We start from the raw sequence: 21,224 nt of genomic DNA on the forward strand, positions 1-21,224 counted from the left end.
CGGGTGGGGACCTTTTCCGAGACGTACTGACCCGACCGTCAGTTCTCCCTTGTCCGGAAGGTGATTTCTGCCCAGTCTCAGAATCCAGACACTACGGGCTTTATGTAGGAGCTGAGTGAGTGGGGTCCCTCGGCCGGGTGTCGTCCCGGGTGGCATATATTGTTTGGCCCTAAGTGTCAGTAGCACAAATCATAAACATTGCGATTTCGGAGGCTTTTCCACGATGCGTTTACTCCCTGCATGACCCTTCTTTAGGCTTACCAAAGCTGCATGCGACCAGAAGCGCTGGGGCAGGTGCGGACCCCAGTCCCAGCCTCCCTTGAACCCGAGGCTTTCTGGGTTCGGGCTCCAGACGAAGGCACCCCACACCCGTACTTCTTCTACAGTGACTTCTTTTTACCTTTAAGATAAGTTCCAAGGCTTCCAACTGCTCTATTCAGACGTTTCCACCATTGCAACTAGTATTTCCAACATCCTTCAGATTCTGAGAATGTCCTCGCGGCGAGAGAACACCGAATTGGGTGTCGAAAGCCTGGTTCTAGTCCTGCCTGCCATGGACTGGCGGTATGCCGTTGAAGAAGTTTTTTTGAGCTCTCTGGGCTCTATTGTACTTTTCTGTAAAATGAAGGGCTCGAGTTAGTAGCAAGTAAGGGTGCCTTCCAGTTTTGACATTTGGATGATTGCCCTCAATGTTTTTCTAATTCCCGCATTAATTACATATCTGTGTTTTGGTTAATCTCCACGTAGGGCCTCTCCTCCTACTCCATTAATGTGTGTCTTTGTCAAATCTGGTTTAAGACTCATTAAAACTATTTACCTCCCTAAGGAATCCTTTGCTTCCTGAGCACTGCTTAGTTCTTAGTCCAGAGACTTGTACCTAAATAAAAATTTTTAAATGTGTCATTCTTGAGGTGTTTAAAGGTGTTTAATGTGCCTGAGGATCATACTGGAACACTTTACAGGCAGTGAACTCTGAAGGAAGGGACCTTGGCTTATTAAATTCTGAATCAGAAACCTCAAACACACTGCCTGGAAGCCGGTGCTCAGGAAATGTTTGCTGAGGAGAAAACATGTACTTCTTACATTATTTTAGTTGTTCCTGTTCTTAAAAACTGAAAAGCAAACCTGTAGAAATGCAGTCTTGGAAGCAGAAGGAACAGAAGACTCAAGGAGGAAAAGAACTATACACAGTTCTAAACAATACTATTGAATTCTGTTGCAGTGTTCTCTCAGTAACTTCTTTTAGTACAAAAATGATATGCAAAAGGCATTATTTAATGGATATATTATTGGGTGCCTTCTTTCCTCTCTAAAATATCTTTGGGCAGTGCGGAAGAGGGAAAAATGGTGAACATTGAAAGACTGTTCTACGTAGGGGAGAGCTTATACAAAGGTTCAAAATTAGATGACAAACCTTTGGAGATTAGAGGTGGGTAAGAATAACAAAAGCCTGGGAGGTAGGAGTGAGGGGACTGTAAGAGTATAAGAACAAGATGAAGTGAGGTCAACAGAGGGCAGATAAATAAATCTTTTTATATAGCATGTTTTGAAGTTGTTCATTAAACTGGTGGTTTTTGGAGGGCATTGGTGGGTGCTTAGCAGAGAGCTGATGAGTTCAAACTTGCATTTTAGGAAAATCACTCTATTTTTGATTTGTTAGTTGATGTTTTTCAAGAGTGAAAAAAGAGCCTTTTATAAGTTTTTATTGTATTTTCTGTTATCATGGTAAGAACATTAACAATGATGATGTCTGGAGAGTGGTTAGTATGGAATCCCAACTCCAACTAGACTATGAGCTCTTTCAGGGCAGGAATGTGGTTTTATTCACTGTAACTCTAGTGCTTTGCTTTCCATGTAGTAGATATCCAATTAATATCCACTAACTTGATTTAAGTATTAACCAAAATGCTACTTTAAAACTTTTTTCCTAGGAGAAGCATGAACCAGAAGATGCTAAAGTTGGAGAATTTGCTGCGATTTCACACTGTTTGTAGACAACTGCATAGCCTCGGTCAAAGAAGAACATTAGCACAGTGGAGGCGTGTGTTTTCATCTGCTTACCCAGGATGGGCAGCTCATCAGTACACCCGGCCCTGGCAAACAGACATGCTGCTTGGGGCTGCTTTATCTCAATATAGGCTTCTAGTAACAAAGAAGGTAGGTTTATATCATTACTGCAATATTTGGTCTGACATGAAAGTGCCTAGAGCTATGAGTAGAAGTTCATTTTGAGTATTTCGTCATTCATAAAATCTTTATTCCATAATGCTACACTCCAGGCAATACATCTTTGTGAAGAAGGGAAGTTCTAGTTAGTTGTTTGGCAATGCTGATGAATTTGATTACTTGGAAATTGGTGTATAACAGTAAATTGAGAATGCTGACTTTTAATTTTAGTCTGAGACTTAACTGTTTATGGCAGTGTTAACTGGTAGAAATAGAACCTGTGGTAGATATTCCAGAATAAATATAAATTGTCACTTAAAGGTTTTTCTTCTCCATGTATTCTGAATTTTTGATAGGAAGAAAGATCACGGAAATCTCAGTTATCTTCACCAAAATCTAAAAAGGAGGTGGAGGCATGGATTGGAATGACTGTCGAGGAGCTGGCTACAGCAATGGAGAAGGACATAGGTGAGCCACATGATTTTATAAGAAGAAATGGAAACATAGGATACCTGGTATTTTATTTGCAATGAGACTAAAGCATTCAAAGATAAAAATTAGACTGGCAATTTAAAGAGTTGTTAAGTCATTCCAATAGTTTTCACTTTTTGTCACGAAATCTAATTCTTGGTTCTTTGCCAAATATAGTTCCTCAAGATTTTGCTTCTAATAAAAGTAGAAATGATTTTCTTATCTGAACTAACCTTTCTTTCTCAGAAATTGTATGGGATATTAGATTAAGTCCAAAGAATGTTTTTGGACTGAGGAACCATATTTATATTCATTTACTTTCCCTCTGTTTTTCTATAATTGTATGATTTTCGTTTTTCAAATTTTGACAGTATCTGTAATGCCAGCAAAAAAAATTTATAGTATTAATTGCAACTTTTAATAATACTCTTTTTATTTATAAATATATAGCATCTTTGTCAATTTTTTGTTCCTTTATTGCACCATTTATGTGTTTATTACCAATTTAGGATTATGGGAACAAAATTTGAGTTTTCATTATAAACTGACAGAAGATGATCTGACTTTGGGTGGTGGGCACACAATGCAATATACAGTATCACAGAAATGTACACTTGAAACCTACACAGTCTTATTAACCAATGTCATCCCAATGAATTTAATTAAAAAAAGAAAAAATCTAAAAAATAAAATAACTTTCAATGAACAAGAACTAGCTCATAATTGTAGCAAAATAAAGTAACAAGTGAATCAGAGCTTTGGAAAAAAATAATAATTCATATTTATTGGTCTCTTACTATGTACTAATACTTTGTATTTATTAACTCTATTATTCTCACAATGTACTAGATGTAGGTATGATTGTTATATGTATTTATTTGTTGAGAAACTGAGGCATAGAGAAGATAAATAATTGCCCAGGATTTTGCAGCTAGTATGTGGTAGAGCCAGGATTTGAACCCTGGGAGTATGGCTTCAGAGCCCATGCTCTTCTTATTCACAGACCACATTATCTCTCAAGAATTGTCATTTTGTAAACTACAGCAGAACTAGAATTTTAATGTTTTCTACCTGAAGTTGTTACCATTCATTGTGCATGTGCATCCTCACAAAAACCAGAAAATGAGAACCCAGTCTTGTGTGCTAATAACTTTGTGGTTGCATTTGGCAACCATTTGACAACCAAAAAACATTAAGAGAACAAACAGATATAGTCATATCATTCAGAATTTTTCCATGGAAATCTGTATTGGTATGACTTTATAAATAATAGTAATAATAAGCTTGATTTTAAAACTTCATTTTTGGCAATTTTTATACATATTTGGAAGCAGAAATAATATAATAATAAGCACAATGTATGTTTAAGCCAATGACAACAATGATTAATATATCATTTAATGTATAAGTACTTCTGTGACTATTGATAAAAGATGAGGATTTTTTTAAACATTACCACACACACCCCCTAACCATAATAATTCCTTTATATCACTAAATAAATAGAATAATTAAACTATAAATTTAATTCTGCTGATCAATGCTATAAACCCAAACTGATACACTTGAAGCTTATTTAATATTATATTCACATAACTTTTTAATTAAAGATAGTATTTATGTGGTGGATATTTTAACTACTATATTATCAGTATGAGTACATTTTTTTCTTCCCCTGGCTCAATTAAAATAACTTCATGTAATATTTCTTGTTGAAATGCTTTGGGCACTTTTCTACATGTAAATATTTATTCAAGTCTTGGATAAAGATAAAATAATATGTCAATACTATATGCACTTGATATATAGAGAAAAAGATCCCTATGTTCAAGCTACCTCTTAGAAGTATAGCAAAACATATTGGAAAACTATAGTTACTGGATTATTAGGGATTTTTAGTATTATTAGAAATAGAATTGTACTCATAATCTTTCTTTTTAAAAAGAGTTTTATTACTTTCTGAGAGTGTATCCATATAGAAAATTTGAATTGTATTGGTCTTAAAATGTGTTTTCTTGGGAAGGGATGTGGTAGGGAGATATATAGGAAAGGGTTTCTTGCATTATTGTGGAGTTATTTGCACCCCTTTGTGAGCCAGTCACTAAATTAAGAGGATTATGGGAGCTAGTTGTTAAATGCAACCATTTAAAAAAATTAAATCAGCCCTGGCTGGTGTGGCTCAGTGAATTGAGCACTGGCCTGAGAACCAAAGGGTCACTGGTTTGATTCCCAGTCAGAGTCCATGCCTGGTTTGCAGGCCAGGTCCCCAGTTGGGGGCACATAAGGGACAACCACACATTGATGTTTTTCTCCCTCTCTTTCTCTCTGCCTTCCCCTCTGTCTAAAAATAAATAAATAGAATCTTTAAAAAATTAAATCATAAACAAATGTAATAAACATTCATCAAAACTCTTCACTTCCTAATTATTTTACTGCACTTTATTATCTATGTTTTTGAGCTTATTCATGCATATTTTACCTATCTATATATTAGAAATAGTAAATAATAGTGTGCACATCTCTTCCTGTCTCTGGGTTCAGTGATTTCCTGTTGGTAACTTGAAGTTAACCATGGTATTTGCACCATAGAAATTAGGAAATGCCATAAATCAGGAAATGTTTAAAATATTTATTGACTTGAGAGAGAGAGGAAGGGAGAAACATTGATTTATTGTTCTACTGATTTATGCATTCATTAGTTGATTCTTTTCTGTTTGTTTTATAATTGAATTTATTGGGGTGACATTGGTTAATAAAATTATTACAGGTTTCAGATATACAGTTCTACAATACATCACCTGTATATTGTGTTGTGTCTTTACCACCCGAAGCATTGGTGAATTCTTGTATGTGCTCTGGGAAACTGATGGGAGACTGAATCCACAACCTTGGCATATACAGATGACACTCTAACCAACTGAGCTATTTGACCAGTGCAGGAATTTTTTTCTGGGGATGGGGAAGCCTTGTGAGTAAACATGTATCAGCACACTACTGAATACGATGTTCTTTTATGTTTTGTGTTTTTGAGGATGTTTTATTCCCTATCTTTCTTTCAAAATACATATATTTATAAGATGATTGAAAGTCTGGAAACAAAACTACTTATTTCATTATCATAATAGGTATGTTAATTTTAAAAAAAATTTAAGGATTTTATTTATTTATTTTTTTAGAGAGGGGGAGGCAGAAATAGAGGGAGAGAAACATCAATGTGTGGTTGCCTCTCACAGGCCCCTCACCGGGGACCTGGCCCACAACCTAGGCAATGTTACCCGACTGGGAATTGAACCAGTGACCCTTTGGTTGGTTTGCAGGCCAGCACCCAATTCACTGTACATTAATTTTTCATCCACAGGGATATATGACTGAAATTAAAACAAAGCACATTAAATGAAATGCAAAAGAACAAGTAAATATTTTTCATATATTTTAAGGTGTTTTGGACCCTGAATAAATAATACACATAAATTAATTACATGTGTGCATAGTGAGATATTGTGTATGGGTGTGTATATACATACAGTTGATTGTCATTATTTGGGTATTCTGCATTGGCACACTCTAAAATGTATCTGCAGCCCCAAAATCAATACTCACAGTGCTTTTGCAGGCATTGCTCAACATGTGCAGAGGGGTGAAAATTTTGAGTTGCCCAGTCATACTTTCCTAGCTAAGTTTCATGCCTTCTGCCTTCTTGTTTCAGCTCTCAGACTGTAAACAAGTGTCATTTTTGTGGTTCATTTAGTGCCACATGTTTTTAGTGTTACTACCTACAGGAAGGCTGTAATGTGCTGTACAGAGAAAATGCATGTTTAGCCCTGGCTAGTGTATCTCAGTGGATTGAGCACTGGCCTGTGAACTGAAAGGTCACTGGTTTGATTCTCAGTCAAGGGCACCTGCCTGGGTTGCAGGCCAGGTTTCCAGTTGGGTGTGTGCAGGAGGCAACCAATAGACATATCTCTTACACATCAATGTTCCTCTCCCTCTCTTAATCCCTCTTTTCCTCTCTCTCTAAAGGTAAATAAATAAAAATTTTTAAAAGAAAATACATGTTTAGATAAGTTTTGTTCTGATATTAATTTATAGTGCTGTTGGCTTTGAGTTCAGGGCTAATGAATCAACAATATAGTATATTAAATAACATGCCTTTAATAAAAGACACATGGATAATAACAAAGGGGGGTGAAAATGGGAAGGAAGTGGGGAGGGCTGGGGGTGGGCTGGGGTGGGGGTAAAAGGCAGAAAACTGTACTTGAACAACAATTAAAATAAAATAAGTAAATAAATAAATAACGTGTCTTTAAACAGAAACACTTAAAACAAGGAATGTATTGATTGGCTGATGAAAATTTTGTGACTAGAGGCTAAAGAAAACTAACCCTGTATTTCCCCTAAGAGCAGTGGTTTAGTATTTGCTAATTCAGTGTTTGTGAAGATTTTATAGAACATAACTACTACAAAGAACAAGAATCTTCTGTATATATACACACATTTGTAATGTATGACATATGCAACTACAGGTCTTCAAAGAACTAGGCTATGATAAACTATACAATATACAACATGGCAATTTAATGTTTTTCTGATGGTTCAGATGGTTCATAAAGTACATAAATATTTCAAATAGTTATGAATATGCAGAGACTCCAATTTATATGAATATGTTATATTTTAAATATAACACGTTCTCTTTTTAGTTTCTTTTCTTTTTAGTTTCTTTGTGATTTGTTAGCATTAGAGAAATAGATAGCTTATATAGTTATTCCTCTGATGAGTGTACTGTTTATGTGGACATTTATTAATAGAGGTCACTTTCTTATCTTATTCCACCCAGATTATATATATGAAGCTTTAATGAACACTTCTATCGACATAGATTCACTAGAAGCAGACTCACACTTAGATGAAGTCTGGATCAAAGAAGTAATAAAGAAGGCAGGGATGAAGTTAAAATGGAGCAAATTAAAACAGGACAAAGTCAGAGAAAATAAAGATGCTGTGAGAAGGTAAAACATAACCATATAGTGGGGGAAGGAGTCCACATAGTTTTACTCACACTTTTTAGTGGAAAGAGTTGCCTTAAAAATATTTTTTGCAGTTAAAATCACATTAAACTTTTCTTTGAAGTACTTAAAGCATCAATATGTTCAGGTTATTATGAAACTCTAAGGGTTATTTTTCCTAGTTTTCCAAGTATGTATATTGATCCTGAACTTAAAAAAATTATTAACTTCTGCTCATTATTATGAAGATGCCAACTGTAGGTAGGTAGTCATGTATTTTGTTCTAAATTGTATGTATAGAAGAAGAAAAGATGATGTCTAATCAAAGCTGAAGGTTGGTTTTTATCATTAATGGTAGTTCACAGAGATAACTGCAAATTAGTTCACTGGCTATCAACTGTTGTGATGTTTAAGAAATTAAACTCCTTTGTTGTTAATTTTAGGCCCCAGGCAGATCCAGCTTCATTAATCCCAAGGTCCCCAGTTGTTACAATAATGGGCCATGTTGATCATGGGAAAACGACACTACTTGACAAACTGCGAAAAACTCAAGTGGCAGCAATGGAAGCTGGAGGCATCACTCAGCACATTGGTGCTTTTCTTGGTATGAACACAAATTACCTTAACAGTGTGCTTGGGAACTCCAGATTAATTTCTTAAAGCTAGTGTCATAGTGTGAAATAGACCAATGCAAAGTAAAAGGAAGGCTAAAGAGTGAAGGCTAAAGAGTAAAGCCATTGGTCTGATGAAATGTAGAGCAGGTGATTAATAAAGGTCATTTTGTACATTTTATAAGAAGAAAATTACATTACCTTTTTATTCTAGCCCATTCTTAGTTTGGCTTAATGAACTTAAATTCTTCAATGCCAGCTTGTGATAATGTTGCTGATAATAATTAAAAATAATAGCTACCATTAGGTAGGTATTAATATTCCTATTTACAGGTAAGAAGGCTGAGACTTGTTTAGGTTAAGTTACTTGGTCAAGGCACGCAGCTACTAAGTGGCAAAGCCAGAATTGAAACCAAGGCTTTTGGACTCAGATCCTGAGCTACCAATTGTATACTAAATTGCCTTTGTTGTGAGGGCAGCTGTGCAGCTGATGTTTGCTGATGCAGGGTGGCTGCCTACATAACTCTTCACTGTATTCTCTCTCCTGAATATATGCCAGTTGGTACATTTATGAAAGTAGTTATATTTTAGAAATATGAAGAGTTTTGGTTTGAAATTATTACATGCAAAGAAAACCTTATGGGTCTCACTAGTATGTTTTCACTTTTTGTTATGAAATTATGATCTGTATTGTTCTGATTAAGATTAAAGGAAGGAATAAAATTATTTTAAGAATTAATTGTGTTTGATAATGTCACATATATTCCTTCATATTAAGGAAGTATACATTTGAGTCCTTAGTGTTCTTGGATTTCTGTTTCCACAGTCTCTCTGCCTTCTGGGGAAAAGATAACCTTTCTTGATACTCCAGGACATGCTGCTTTCTCAGCAATGAGAGCCAGAGGTGCTCAGGTCACTGATATTGTTATATTGGTTGTAGCTGCAGATGATGGAGTAATGAAACAAACTGTAGAATCTATTCAACATGCCAAAGATGCTCAAGGTACTGTGTGGCGGTGTCTGACTTACAAGAGTCACTGTTCTGCGGCACTGCACATGTAGCTCACTTAGTCTTCATGGAAATCTCAGCATTATTACACCTGCTTCTATGGATAAGGCTCAAAGACCGTTGAATTCTTTTCCCACAGACGTAACTACTAAGAACAGTGTAGCAGGGTTCAATTTGGGACTTGTGAATACAAGTACAGCCCTTTCTGTACTATTTACTTGGCATAGTGTGACACTGTAACAGTCTCAAATAACTTTTAAAATAACTTTCTATCATGGAAATTTTAATTAAATATGAAAGTAAGAAGAGAATAATGAATTCCTATGTACCCATCACCTAAATTCATTAGAAGTTGCAAAGTAGTGATATTCTAATTCTGTTATTCCTTGTTCATGTATCATCTTGACTTGTCTGCTAAAAAGAAACATCCTCTCATATACTTTTAAGTAAATTCTTATTTGGTCAAAGGTATAAAATCGAAACTTTTGAAAAATTACTTGGCTATTTTCTCCCTTATTTCTCCATTTAACAGTTGTAACTCAGGGGGTGTGCTCAGAGCAGGGGGCCTGAAGAAATGGCTCCTCAGTTTATACCACACCCAACAGTAACTCGGGGTCATTGTGTGGAGGGGCACAGAACTCGGGCCCTTCCTGTGAGCAAGCACCCTACATGTGTAAAAAAAAAAAGAATTGTAACACAGGTACATATTCCATATATTCATTTTTATTCTGATATGTCACTACCCACTGTGAAAATGCTGTTCTTTTGAGAAAATGTACCTGATGGATGTATCACATTCCCCTAGGGGTTTTGGTAAGAAAAAAAAAAGGTTGAGAATCACTGATTTAGTTCAATTCTTTCATCTCACAGCATAAAAACTAAGACCCAGAGAGTGGCAGGATCTCCCTTCACTAGAGTTAATTTGCAACATGTTTGCATTAGGAATCTGGTCTTCAAGTTTTCATTGTGATTCTCTTTCCTTTTTAATTTCTCAAAATTGCCTTTGTGGAATGGACTATGTTCCTAATGATTTTAGGGAATATAACAAAAAGAAGAGAATGATAAGTTTGCCAGGGATCTCAAGTTTATTAAGATATGTGATAAATTCTACATATCATGGTTTTTTTTAAATTCTGTGTGACTTCTGTGATTATGCTATTAACAATTGTCTAATTTTTCTCCCTTTGTCCCGCCCCCGCTCAGTACCCCCTCACACTCTCAGACAATCCCCACACTACTGTTCATGTTCATGGGAGGTCTTTGGCTACTCCATTTCCTACACTGTACTTTACATCCCCGTGGCAATTCTGTAACCACCTATTTGTACTTCTCAATCCCCTCACCTCTTCATCCATCCCCTATACCTCCCTCTCATGTGACAACTGTCAAAATGCTCTTCATATCCATGATTCTGACTCTGTTCTTGTTTGCTTAGTTTTTTTAGATTCAGTTGTTGATAGATATGTATTTATTGCCATTTTATTGTTCATAGTTTTGATCTCCTTTTTCTTAAATAAGTCCCTTTAATAGTTCATTTATTAATGGTTTGGTGATGATGAACTCTCTTGGTTTTTTTCCTTGTCTGGGAAGCTCTTTATCTGCCTTTCAATTCTAAGTGATAGCTTTGCTGGGTAGAACAGTCTTGGCTTAGGTCTCTGCTTTTCATGACTTTGAGTATGTCTTGCTAGTCCCTTCTAGCCTACAAAATTTCTTTTGAGAAATCAGCTGACAGTCATATGGGAATTCCCCTGTAGGTGATAAACTGCTTTTCTCTTGCTGCTTTTAAGATTCTCTCTTTATATTTGACCTTTGGCATGTTAATTATGATGTGTCTTGGAGTGAGCCTCTTCTCATTCATCTTGTTTGGGACTCTCTGTGCTTCCTGGACTTAGGGAAGTTTTCTTTCATTATTTTTTTCAAATAGATTTCCCATTTCTTGCTCTTTCTCTTCTCCTTCTGGCACATCTATGATCTGTTTGTTGGAATGTTTGGAGTTGTCCCAGAGACTGCTTACACTATCATCATTTTTTTGGATCCTTTTTTCTTCTTGCTCTGATTGGCTGTTTTTGCTTCCTTATGCTCCAAATCATTGATTTGATTCTCAGCTTCATCTACTCTACTGTTGTTACCCTGTAAATTGTTCTTTATTGCCATTAGTGTATCCTTCATTACTGACTGGATCTTTTTAATGCTACTGAGGTCCTCGCTAAGTTCCTTGAGCATCCTTATAACCAGTATAACCATCCTTATAAGCATCCTTATATCTGTGTCTGATAGATTGCTTATCTCCATTTTTTGCTCTTTTTTTCTGGAGTTTTGATCTGTTCTTTCATTTGGGCCATGTTTCTTTGTCTGCTCATTTTGGCAGTCTCACTGTGTTTGTTTCTATATACTAGGTAGAGCTGCTTTATCTCCCTGTCTTGGCCTAATGTAGGTGTCCTATAGGGGGTCCAGTGGCACAGCCTTACCTATCACCCAAGCTGTATACTCAAGGTGTGCCCTCCATGTGGACTGAGTACACCCTCCTCTTGCAGTCCAGCCTTGATTTCTGTCAGCAGATCAATGGGAGGGATTCACTCATGCCAAACAGCTACAAGGACTGACTTTAACCACTGACCACCAACCTTCGCCCTCTGTAGAAGATCAGCTGTGCAGAGCATGGTGGTGGTGCTCTGACATGGTTTGTAGCTGTTCAATGGGTGCACAGGCTCTGGGGTTTCCTGGGTGGTGTGAGCCAAGGTCAGCAACCACTTGTGTTCTGCCCAGGGCCACTCTGTATGAGCTCTTTTTAAAAAAATATTTTATTGATTATGCTATTACAATTGTCCCGTTTTCCCCCCTTCACTCCCCTCCACCCTGTACACCCTCTCCCACCCATATCCCCTCCTTTAGTCATGTCCATGTGTCATAAGTTCTTTAGCTTCTACATTTCCCATACTATTCTTACCCTCCCCCTATCTATTTTCAACCTACATTCTATGCTACTTATTCTCTATACCTTTTCCCCCTCTCCCCCTCTCTCCTCCTCCCACTCCTGTTGCTAACCCTCCATGTGATCTCCATTTCTGTGGTTCTGTTCCTGTTCTAGTTGTTTGCTTAGTTTCTTTTGGTTTTGCTTTAGGTGTGGTTGTTAATAATTGTGAGTTTGCTGTCCTTCTACTATATATGCTTTTTCTTTATCTTCTTTTCTTAGATAAGTCCCTTTAACATTTCCTAAAATAAGGGCTTGGTGATGATTAACTCCTTTAACTTGACCTTATCTGAGAAGAATTTTATCTGCCCTCCCATTCTAAATGAAAGCTTTGCTGAGTAATAAGGTTCTCTGCTAAAGTCGTGTGGTGGTTCTTCTCATGGCTGGGGGGAGGTCCCCCACTCTGGCCAAAGCACGTGCTGAAAGCTCTTGCTGATAGAGTAATCTGGGATATAGGTCCTTGTCTTTCATGACTTGGAATACTTCTTTCCAGCCCCTTCTTGACTGTAAGGTCTCTTTTGAGAAATCAGCTGACAGTCTGATGGGAACTCCTTTGTAGGTGACTGTCCCCTTATCTCTTGCTGCTTCTAGGATTCTCTCCTTCATTTTTACCTTGGCTAATGTAATTATGATGTGCCTTGGTGTGTTTCTTCTTGGGTCCAACTTCTTTGGGGCTCTCTGAGCTTCTTGGATTTCCTGGAAGTCTATTTCCTTTGCCAGAATGGGGAAGTTCTCCTTTATTATTTGTTCAAATACGTGTTCAACCTGTTGCTTTTCCTCTTCCCCTTCTGGTACCCCTATAATTCGGATGTTGGAACGTTTAAAGATGTCCTAGAGGTTCCTAAGCTTCTCCTCGTTTTTTTGAATTCTTAGTTCTCCGTTCTTTCCTGTTTGGTTGTTTTTTTCTTCCTTCTGGTCCACTCTATTGTTTTGAGTCCTAGTTTCCTCCCCATTACTACTGGTTCTCCATGCATCTTCCTTCATCTCTTTTATGGTAACCTGCATCCTTTCATCTAATTTGTGCCCAAAATCAACCAATTCTGTGAGCTTCCTGATCACCAGTGTTTTGAACTGTGCATCTGATAGATTGGCTATCTCTTGGTCGCTCAAAAGGATGAGTCCTGGGGCATTGATCTGTTCTTCTGTTTGAGACATGTCTCTCTCTCTCTCTTCTTTTTTTGGGGGGGGCCTGGTCTCTCCTGTTACAGTGAGGGGCGGAGCCTTAGGTGTTCACCAGGGCTGGGCACCCCAGTTGCTAGATTGTGACATTGTATGTGGGGGCCAGGGCAGGAGGGAACAATGGTGGTAGCTCCATTCTCCTGGGACCTCAGTCCCTTCTCTGGGATCCTGGGTTGCGTGCTCTGCCCTGGTCCACAATCAACCCCTCACTGGGTCCGCCAGCTGCCGCTTGTGTACTCAGGGTTCACCTGCTGCGATCTTGCACACCCCGGATGCCTTACACGCTCCAGGTTGCCTTATGCGCCCAGTTCTCCCTATTCTCTGAGCCGCGACCTGTGCACGGCTGCTCGTCTCCACCCCTCCTACCAGTCTGGATGAACGGGTCTACTTCAACTTCTTGGCTGTCGGGCTTCCATTCAGACAGATTTTCTGTCAGTTCTGGGTGTTATTCTGCCTCTAAATTGTTGTTGTTCTAATCTTGGTTGTGCGTGGAGGTATGGTGTGTCTACCTATGCATCCATCTTGCCGGAAGTCCCCCTGGAATATTAACTTCTTGAGAGTTCATTTTGGAATCCCTAGTATCAAACACAGTCCCAGACCTAATGCAAAAGGAATGGCTGGTCCCTGAGGGTGTCTGCAGGCCTCACACCATGTTCCACCCACCCAGCCTCTCAGCCCTCAGCCCCTGCTCACACTTGTTTGAGAAGAGTCACCACTCCCGGTGGGTTCTGTATCTCAGGGAAAGAAATAGAAGTCCGTTGGTCAGGCAGCTCCCAGTTCTTCCCAGTAATCCATGCTCAGTTGATAGGCCTCCCTCTGTTCCCAGCACCATCAACTGTGTTGCCGGAATCTCCAGCTAAAGCCGCGTGGTGGTTCTCTGCTAAAGTCGTGTGGTGGTTCTTCTCATGGCTGGGGGGAGGTCCCCCACTCTGGCCAAAGCACGTGGTTCTCCTCACTGCCACAGCCGCATGGTCCCTCTCCTTACATGGCTGCAAGAGTCTCCACTCAGCCAAAACCACATGGTTCTTTCCTGTGTGAGCTCTTAAGCAAGCTGAGATGGCTGCTACTTGTGCTGGGCTAGGAGATTACCAGGTAAAGCCATGCTGTGATTCTAAGCTGGCTGCTGCTGCTGTGCTTGGGGCCACTTAGAAGAGGTACGGGCACTTGGGACTCTGTGGCTGGCTGTTGCTTTTTTGAGAGATTTAGGAAGTTGTGAAGCATGAGCCAAGGCAAGCCATTTGTATAGAAAAGTCATGGTTAACAGCTTGGATGGGCCTGTAAGTTGGGTGGGATGGAGTCTCAGGATCTCCAGCACAGGGCAAACACTGTCAGCCAGGTCGATGGAGTCTCAGATATGGCACCCACCTGCCAGCCCTGTGCCTCTTTGTGGGGAGGGCTCAGAAAAGGGACAATGGCCTCTGCCTGACCTTCTGTCTGGGAGAAAGCTGTTCCCTGGCTCCTCCCTGATGCCAGACACTTCCTTTCCCTACTGTACACCACTTGTGCCTTTCAAGCTGCTTCCCTGGTGCTTGAGCTCAGAGGCAGTGAGTCTGATTAAGTCTGTGTGTGGTTTCTTTAAAGAAAACTGATTGGGACTCCAGAAGTTTCTTCCACTGTCTCAGTACCTGCTGGCTTTTGAGATATGGGGACTTATCTTCATGGCACTGGAACCCTGGGCTGGGGGGCCTGGTGTGGGGCTGGGACTCCTTGCCCTCAAGATATCCCTCCCTAGTTTTTACCCACCACAGGTAGATATGGGACCCGCCTATTCCACATCTCTGCCCATCCTACCAGTCTGAATGGATGTGGTTTCTTTAATTCCATAGTTGTCAGACTTCCATTCATCTAGATTTCTGATGGTCTGAGTGATGGTTGTTCTATAGTTTAGGTGTAATTTTGATGTGGTTGTGCAAGGAGGTGAGTGTGTTTACCTGTGCCACCATCTTGACCAGAAAATCTCTGTCATGCTTTCACTTGTTCTCTTGGTCCTTGTTAATTTCCAGGTCATCAATATGGGATGTACTTTTTCATAGTAGTAGATTGTGGATTGCATAGCTTTTTTTATGTGTCTCTTCAATTTCTGTTCCTTTGAGACCTGAGAAAATTGCAGAGTTGGTAAAAACCCAACCAGAGAATTATCTCCTAGAATTTTGTGTGATTTTTCTTATGACAGGGCATGTTTAGTAATGGCAAGTAGATATAAGATGATTTGGTTCATTCATTAAATAAACAATTATTGAAAATCTATTTATTACTATGTGTCAGTCACTGAGCTAAAGTATGAATAAAGAGTTGCTGTAAATCCTAAAGGAAAGTTCACAGTAACAATACCTAATTTCCAGAGTAAAATGTTAGGTTTTAACAATGAGTCAGTAGTTTCTGGAAAGAAGAAGCAAATCATCTAGTGGCATGAGAATTGAATTAGAACCTTCTCTTGATCTTTTTTGTTTTGGAGATTATCTCCAGTATAGTTGCTGATCTTGCTTTCAGGGTTAAGGATAGGCCTTTCTCTACCCGACATATCTTTTTTTTTTTTTTTTTAATCATCTGAGGTGTCTATTAATTCAAAATCTGCTTATAATTACAGTTTTGACATTTCACATCTGGAATCCTTGATATGTAGAAAGCAGAGTACAGTGGATTTAAAGCAGGTCTTTTTAGATCTTTGTTAAGTAAGTACATCCACTGAGTAAAGAGAAAGTGAGAAAAATACCTAGAATTGAAGGTGTCATCATTTGAACTCTTAACTTTGTCTCTTTCAGTGCCTATTGTTCTTGCCATAAACAAATGTGACAAAGCTGATGCTGATCCTGAAAAAGTAAAAAAAGAACTGCTAGCTTATGATGTGGTATGTGAAGATTATGGAGGTGATGTACAGGCAGTGCATGTCTCCGCACTCACGGTAAAGGCACAGATGATATGTTCAGATGGGAATGCACACAGTGCATTATACCTAAAGAACATTTTGACATACATAATTTCTGTTGTTTAAAAATTGTCTGGGTACTAGGCAAATCTGGTTTGGCAGATTAGAAGTTAGGTTCAGAAAGGTCAGTCCTAGTCCAGGGTTACATAGCTGACCTGTGGGTAATTGGGTCTAAAGCTAATGTTGTTCTTATTATAGATACTTGGAATGAGAAGAATAAATGATGAATAATGTGGGGATAGGGTATTAATAGCCTAAAGACTGTTTTAAGCAGAAATGAAATCCAGTTGATAATAAAAAGTGCTTTTTATAGTGAAAAACTAAAGAGGTCTTAGGGCATTCAGGAAAGTTTTAAACAAATAAAAATTTTCCTTAATACAAACATGAAACATTTGGGTTCACTTTGTAAGTGATTGACTTAGTGTTTCTATGAATTAAATTGGTACAAGTTTTCTAATGTTATTAAGACAAATTCTATTCTCTTTTAAATTACCAGTTACTGGTTTCTGGTTGAAAACACCAAGGAAGCTTACTACCTGCTTTGTGACAACATTTTCCAATTCTCCTATCCTATGCAGGTTGCTGCTAAGTAACAATTTCTTTTTTTGTTCATTCTTATGTTCCATGGTTTACTCATAATACAGACATTCCCCCTGCTAAGATCATTCACTGAGGGATGGTCCTGTATTTTGCCACATTTTTTCAGTTAATTTTCATTTTATCTTTACTTTTTCTAAATTTCTTACCTATAAGATGCTTAGAAATTATGCCTCCTCGAGCTGACTGGTATGTCTCAGTGGGTTGGGTGTCGTCCTACAAACCAAAAGGTTGCTGGTTCAATTCCCTGTCAGGGCACATGTCTGGGTTGCGGACAGGTCCCTGGTTGGAGGCGTGAGAGAGATAACCAATCGATGTTTCTCTCCCTCTCTTTCTCCCTCCTTTCCCCTCTCTCTAAAAATAAATAAATGAAACCTTTTTTAAAAAAGAAATTTTGCCTCCTTTTAATAGTAAAACCATTACTCTTTTTCTCTGAAACTCATAAAATGCCACCTTACTTTGTTATCTTCCCACTATACCTTGATTGCTATTGCTCTGTGAAAGCCAGATGGCAAGATTAAAATGTTTGAAGACAAGGCTACATTTCCTGCCAAAATACCATGAGACGAGTTAGGCAAATCTGGAGACATGGCACAATGGAGGGAGCTGGGAGAGAGGCCCAGGGAAGTAAGGTGAGGCCTTCTTCTCCAAGGTAGATATAGAGGTCCACATTATGCAAAGAAACAACCCCAGCACTATTTTTCAGAGCAGCGTTTTGTAAATTGGAATAAATACTAGGAATAAGTATTGTAGATGGGTAAGCAAAGTATTTTGTTTACAGTTGTCTCTGTTGTTTTATACTCTGCAACAACTGTGAGCAGCCCCTTAGCCAACATGGAGAATGAAAAAATCCCTTGCCCTTCAGTTCCAGTTCGATCACCAGTTAATCAGCCGTGTAATCTTGGAGCCCTAGAAAGCATAGTGCGTGCAGATCATGAAACATAAAAGAATCACGTCATCTAGTCCTTCATTTTACAGTTGAAGAAAGGAGATCCAGGGAAGTGAAGTGACTTTTTAGGTTTGCATAGTTTGGGAGTTACAATGGATCAAATGAAAAAATAGGTATGAAAGCTTGTCGCAATGGTTAGAACCTCAATGTCAAGTACCGTTGTAAAGAAAGTGAGAGGAAGAAAAAATTTTACAGACAAATGGATGAGAGAGAATGAATGCAGCACCATTTTTATGAAAGAGCATTAACAAACATCACTAATGGACACTCTTTTTTTTTTTTTCCTTTATTTATTTTTAGAGAGGGAAGGGAGGGAGAAAGAGAGAGAGAAACATCAATGTGCAGTTGCTGGGGGCCGTGGCCTGCAACCCAAGCATGTGCCCTGACTAGGAATCGAACCTGGGACACGTTGGTTCACAGCCGGTGCTCAATCCACTGAGCTACGCCAGCCAGGGTGGGAATTCTTTAAAAAAAAAAAAAATAGTCACTGTTCCTTGCACAGTCTGTCCCTGGATCAGGTTTCCTTGCTTATCCTTCTCCCCTCCCTCCCTCCCTCCCTTCCCTCTTTCCTTTCTCCCTTCCACCTGTGTAATTCATGCTTTTAATGCTTAAAGAGAAAAATATATATTAGTGTCAACAATAAAAATAAAGGGAAAATTAAAAAAGAAAAGAATAACTCCTATCAATTGATCAACTAATAATTCATTAAGTTCATTGATAGGAATAGAGAAATGGAAATACTTTTTCAAAGTGGAAAATTTAGAAATAAAGTTTTCTTTGGTGGGAGAGAGAGAGGGAGTATAATTGTCAATAATTATTTGGCTTTCTGACCCTAGTGTCTACAGATAATATTAATATATATTATCACATTTTTTTGTTAAAGGGTGATAATTTGATGGCCTTGGCAGAGGCAACAGTTACTCTTGCAGAAATGTTAGAATTGAAAGCAGACCCCACTGGTCCAGTGGAAGGTACAGTGATAGAATCTTTCACAGACAAAGGAAGAGGGTAAGACTATTAAAATGCTTCCTTTTTAATAATTTTGTTCCACTGTTTTTGTGAATTGATGATACCATAATGTGTTATTTTCATTGCATGTTATGGTTAGTCCATAAACAATATTTTCAAAGCATTTTTGAAAAGAATTTTATTGCATTAGCATAGAGAACACAAAAATGAAGTTATTAGTAGACCATAACAACTGCCTGTATACTTATAGTAGTCATATTTAGATGACTTAAACATTTAATTTGTTTGATTTTTTTTTCCCCACTGATTTAACTGAATGAGATAGCAGTTGTTGCCTTTAAGTTTTCTAAATTCTTTATGTCCTTACCTATTAATACAACATTTAGGAAGGTCTTTGGAATCGTATTCTTGTATTTAATTTCCCTCTCTATCAGCAAAAAAAGTCTTCTCACTGCCTAACAAATTAAAGAAGGGATTAGGATTCTGTCAGAAAACTCAGCTATCTGCATCTTCGCACTAACATAACTTTATAAGAAATGTATGTAACATTACCATCTTAACCATTTTTAAATGTACAGTTCACTGGTTTTAAGTATGTTCTCATTGTTGTGCATCTTGCAAAACTGAAACTATATCCATGAAACACTAATTTTCTCTCCTTCTTCCCCAGGTCTGTCTTTTCATTTTCTGTTTCTATGATTTTGACTACTTTAGATACTTCATATGAGTGGAATCATACAGTTATTTGTCCTTTTTGATTTGGAGTTGTTTGTTCTTATTATACTTACCATAAATGATCTTGAGGTTCACCCATGTTGTAGCATGTAACAGGGTTTCTTTTTTAAGGTTGTGTAATATTCCATTGTATTTATATATTGCATTTTCTTTATCCATTCTTCCATTGATGGACATTTGGTTGCTCCCACCTTTCAACAATTGTGAATAAATATTTTTATAGTATGAAAAACAGCTTGAGAAGTTGAGAAGTGGTAAACACTATGTGTATGTATTATATATATTTAAGTCTTATAAAGATGTCTTTGCTCTACTTAAGAAAGTACTATTACATCCTGATAATGGCTTTAAGAATAAATACCTTTATTTTCATTTTAGTCCTGTTACTACAGCAATAATTCAAAGAGGAACTTTGAGAAAAGGCTCGATTCTGGTTGCTGGAAAGAGTTGGGCAAAAGTGCGTTTAATGTTTGATGAAAATGGAAAAACAATTAATGAGGCCTGTCCCAGCATGCCAGTGGGAATTATAGGCTGGAGAGACCTCCCTTCTGCAGGGGATGAAATTCTTGAAGTAGAATCTGAGGTATATCAAGCTTAATTCCTATATATTAGATATGATATGATTTTAATTATCTATCTATAATGTTATACCAAGTAAGTATATTAATGCTAACTTATTATTAAGTAGTGTTAGGAATCCTAGATTATAAGGAGCTGTGAGGGGACCAACAGTACCATTTTAGAATTTGGCTATAGAATTTTTTAAAATTTAAGATAGGATTTTTAAATTGAATAATTTCAATTATACACAAAGCCTCCAAATTAAAGTTTTGTAAGTTTCTTGAAACTTATAAAATTAGAGGTTTCATGTGAGTTAAACTAATTTCATAAAGGAGGAAAAACACAAAGCTTTTAACCCAGCAGTTACTGTTTTCTGTGTAGTTAAATAATGCCGGTTTTTTTATTTTTTTGTTTGCCCTGTAAAGTCAAGAGCACGTGAAGTTGTTGAGTGGAGAAAATATGAGCAGGAAGAGGAAAAAAACAAAGAGGATCTAAAAATGATAGAAGAAAAGCGAAAGGAACACCAAGAAGCACATCGGAAAGCCCGTGAGAAGTATGGCACTTTACATTGGAAGCAGAGATCATTTATAAAGTACCAAGAAAAAAAAGAACAAAAGATCTTAAGGCCAAAAGAGAAATTAGAAAGAGATTCAAATATACTTCCTGTAATTATTAAAGGTGACTTTTAAAAGATTTTACTTAACTCATTTTGGGAATATATTTCTTCATTGTCACAATTAATTTGAGCTGTTAAATTTAAGCCAAAAGTATCTCAGTATTTTGGGGAAGACTGACTTTCATTGATGTATAATTGACATATATATTAGTCTCAGTTGTATAACATAATGATTCAATATTTGTATATATTGTGAAATATTCACTGCAAAAAGTCTAGTTAACATCTATCAGTGTACATATATACATTTTTTTCTTGTGATGAGAACTTTTAAGATCTACTTTCTCAGCAACTTTCACATGTGCAGTACAGTATTATTAACTATAGTCACCATGCTGTACAGTACATTGCCATGACTTATTTATAACTGGAAGTTTATGCCTGTTAACCTCTTCCAC

General features: G+C 37.7%; 1 protein-coding gene and 1 non-coding gene across 6 annotated transcripts in view; both read left to right on the top strand.

The window, feature by feature from the left end:
• Positions 1 to 21,224, top strand: part of MTIF2 (mitochondrial translational initiation factor 2) — a 27,671-nt gene continuing 6,447 nt past the window's right edge. The window contains exons 1-11 of one of the 5 annotated variants that reach the window (XM_045827936.1): positions 34 to 115; positions 256 to 294; positions 1,932 to 2,157; positions 2,523 to 2,634; positions 7,475 to 7,646; positions 8,087 to 8,247; positions 9,081 to 9,257; positions 16,176 to 16,315; positions 18,769 to 18,893; positions 19,968 to 20,172; positions 20,576 to 20,828. In XM_045827936.1, the coding sequence (XP_045683892.1) occupies positions 1,939 to 2,157; positions 2,523 to 2,634; positions 7,475 to 7,646; positions 8,087 to 8,247; positions 9,081 to 9,257; positions 16,176 to 16,315; positions 18,769 to 18,893; positions 19,968 to 20,172; positions 20,576 to 20,828 (1,564 nt within the window). In that variant the 5' untranslated portion in view covers positions 34 to 115; positions 256 to 294; positions 1,932 to 1,938. Of the gene's footprint in view, positions 116 to 255; positions 295 to 407; positions 647 to 1,931; positions 2,158 to 2,522; positions 2,635 to 7,474; positions 7,647 to 8,086; positions 8,248 to 9,080; positions 9,258 to 16,175; positions 16,316 to 18,768; positions 18,894 to 19,967; positions 20,173 to 20,575; positions 20,829 to 21,224 lie in introns of those variants that run through there. The other 4 variants (XM_045827933.1, XM_045827934.1, XM_045827937.1 and 1 more) reach the window with 4 other exon arrangements.
• LOC123812292 lies at positions 9,807 to 9,936 on the top strand. Its single transcript, XR_006784567.1, has one exon. It is a non-coding gene; the product is annotated as a small nucleolar RNA SNORA11 (small nucleolar RNA).

The sequence above is a fragment of the Phyllostomus hastatus genome, unplaced genomic scaffold, assembly GCF_019186645.2.
Source record: "Phyllostomus hastatus isolate PE091 unplaced genomic scaffold, TTU_PhHast_1.1 phas_scaffold_78, whole genome shotgun sequence".
NCBI lineage: Eukaryota > Metazoa > Chordata > Mammalia > Chiroptera > Phyllostomidae > Phyllostomus > Phyllostomus hastatus.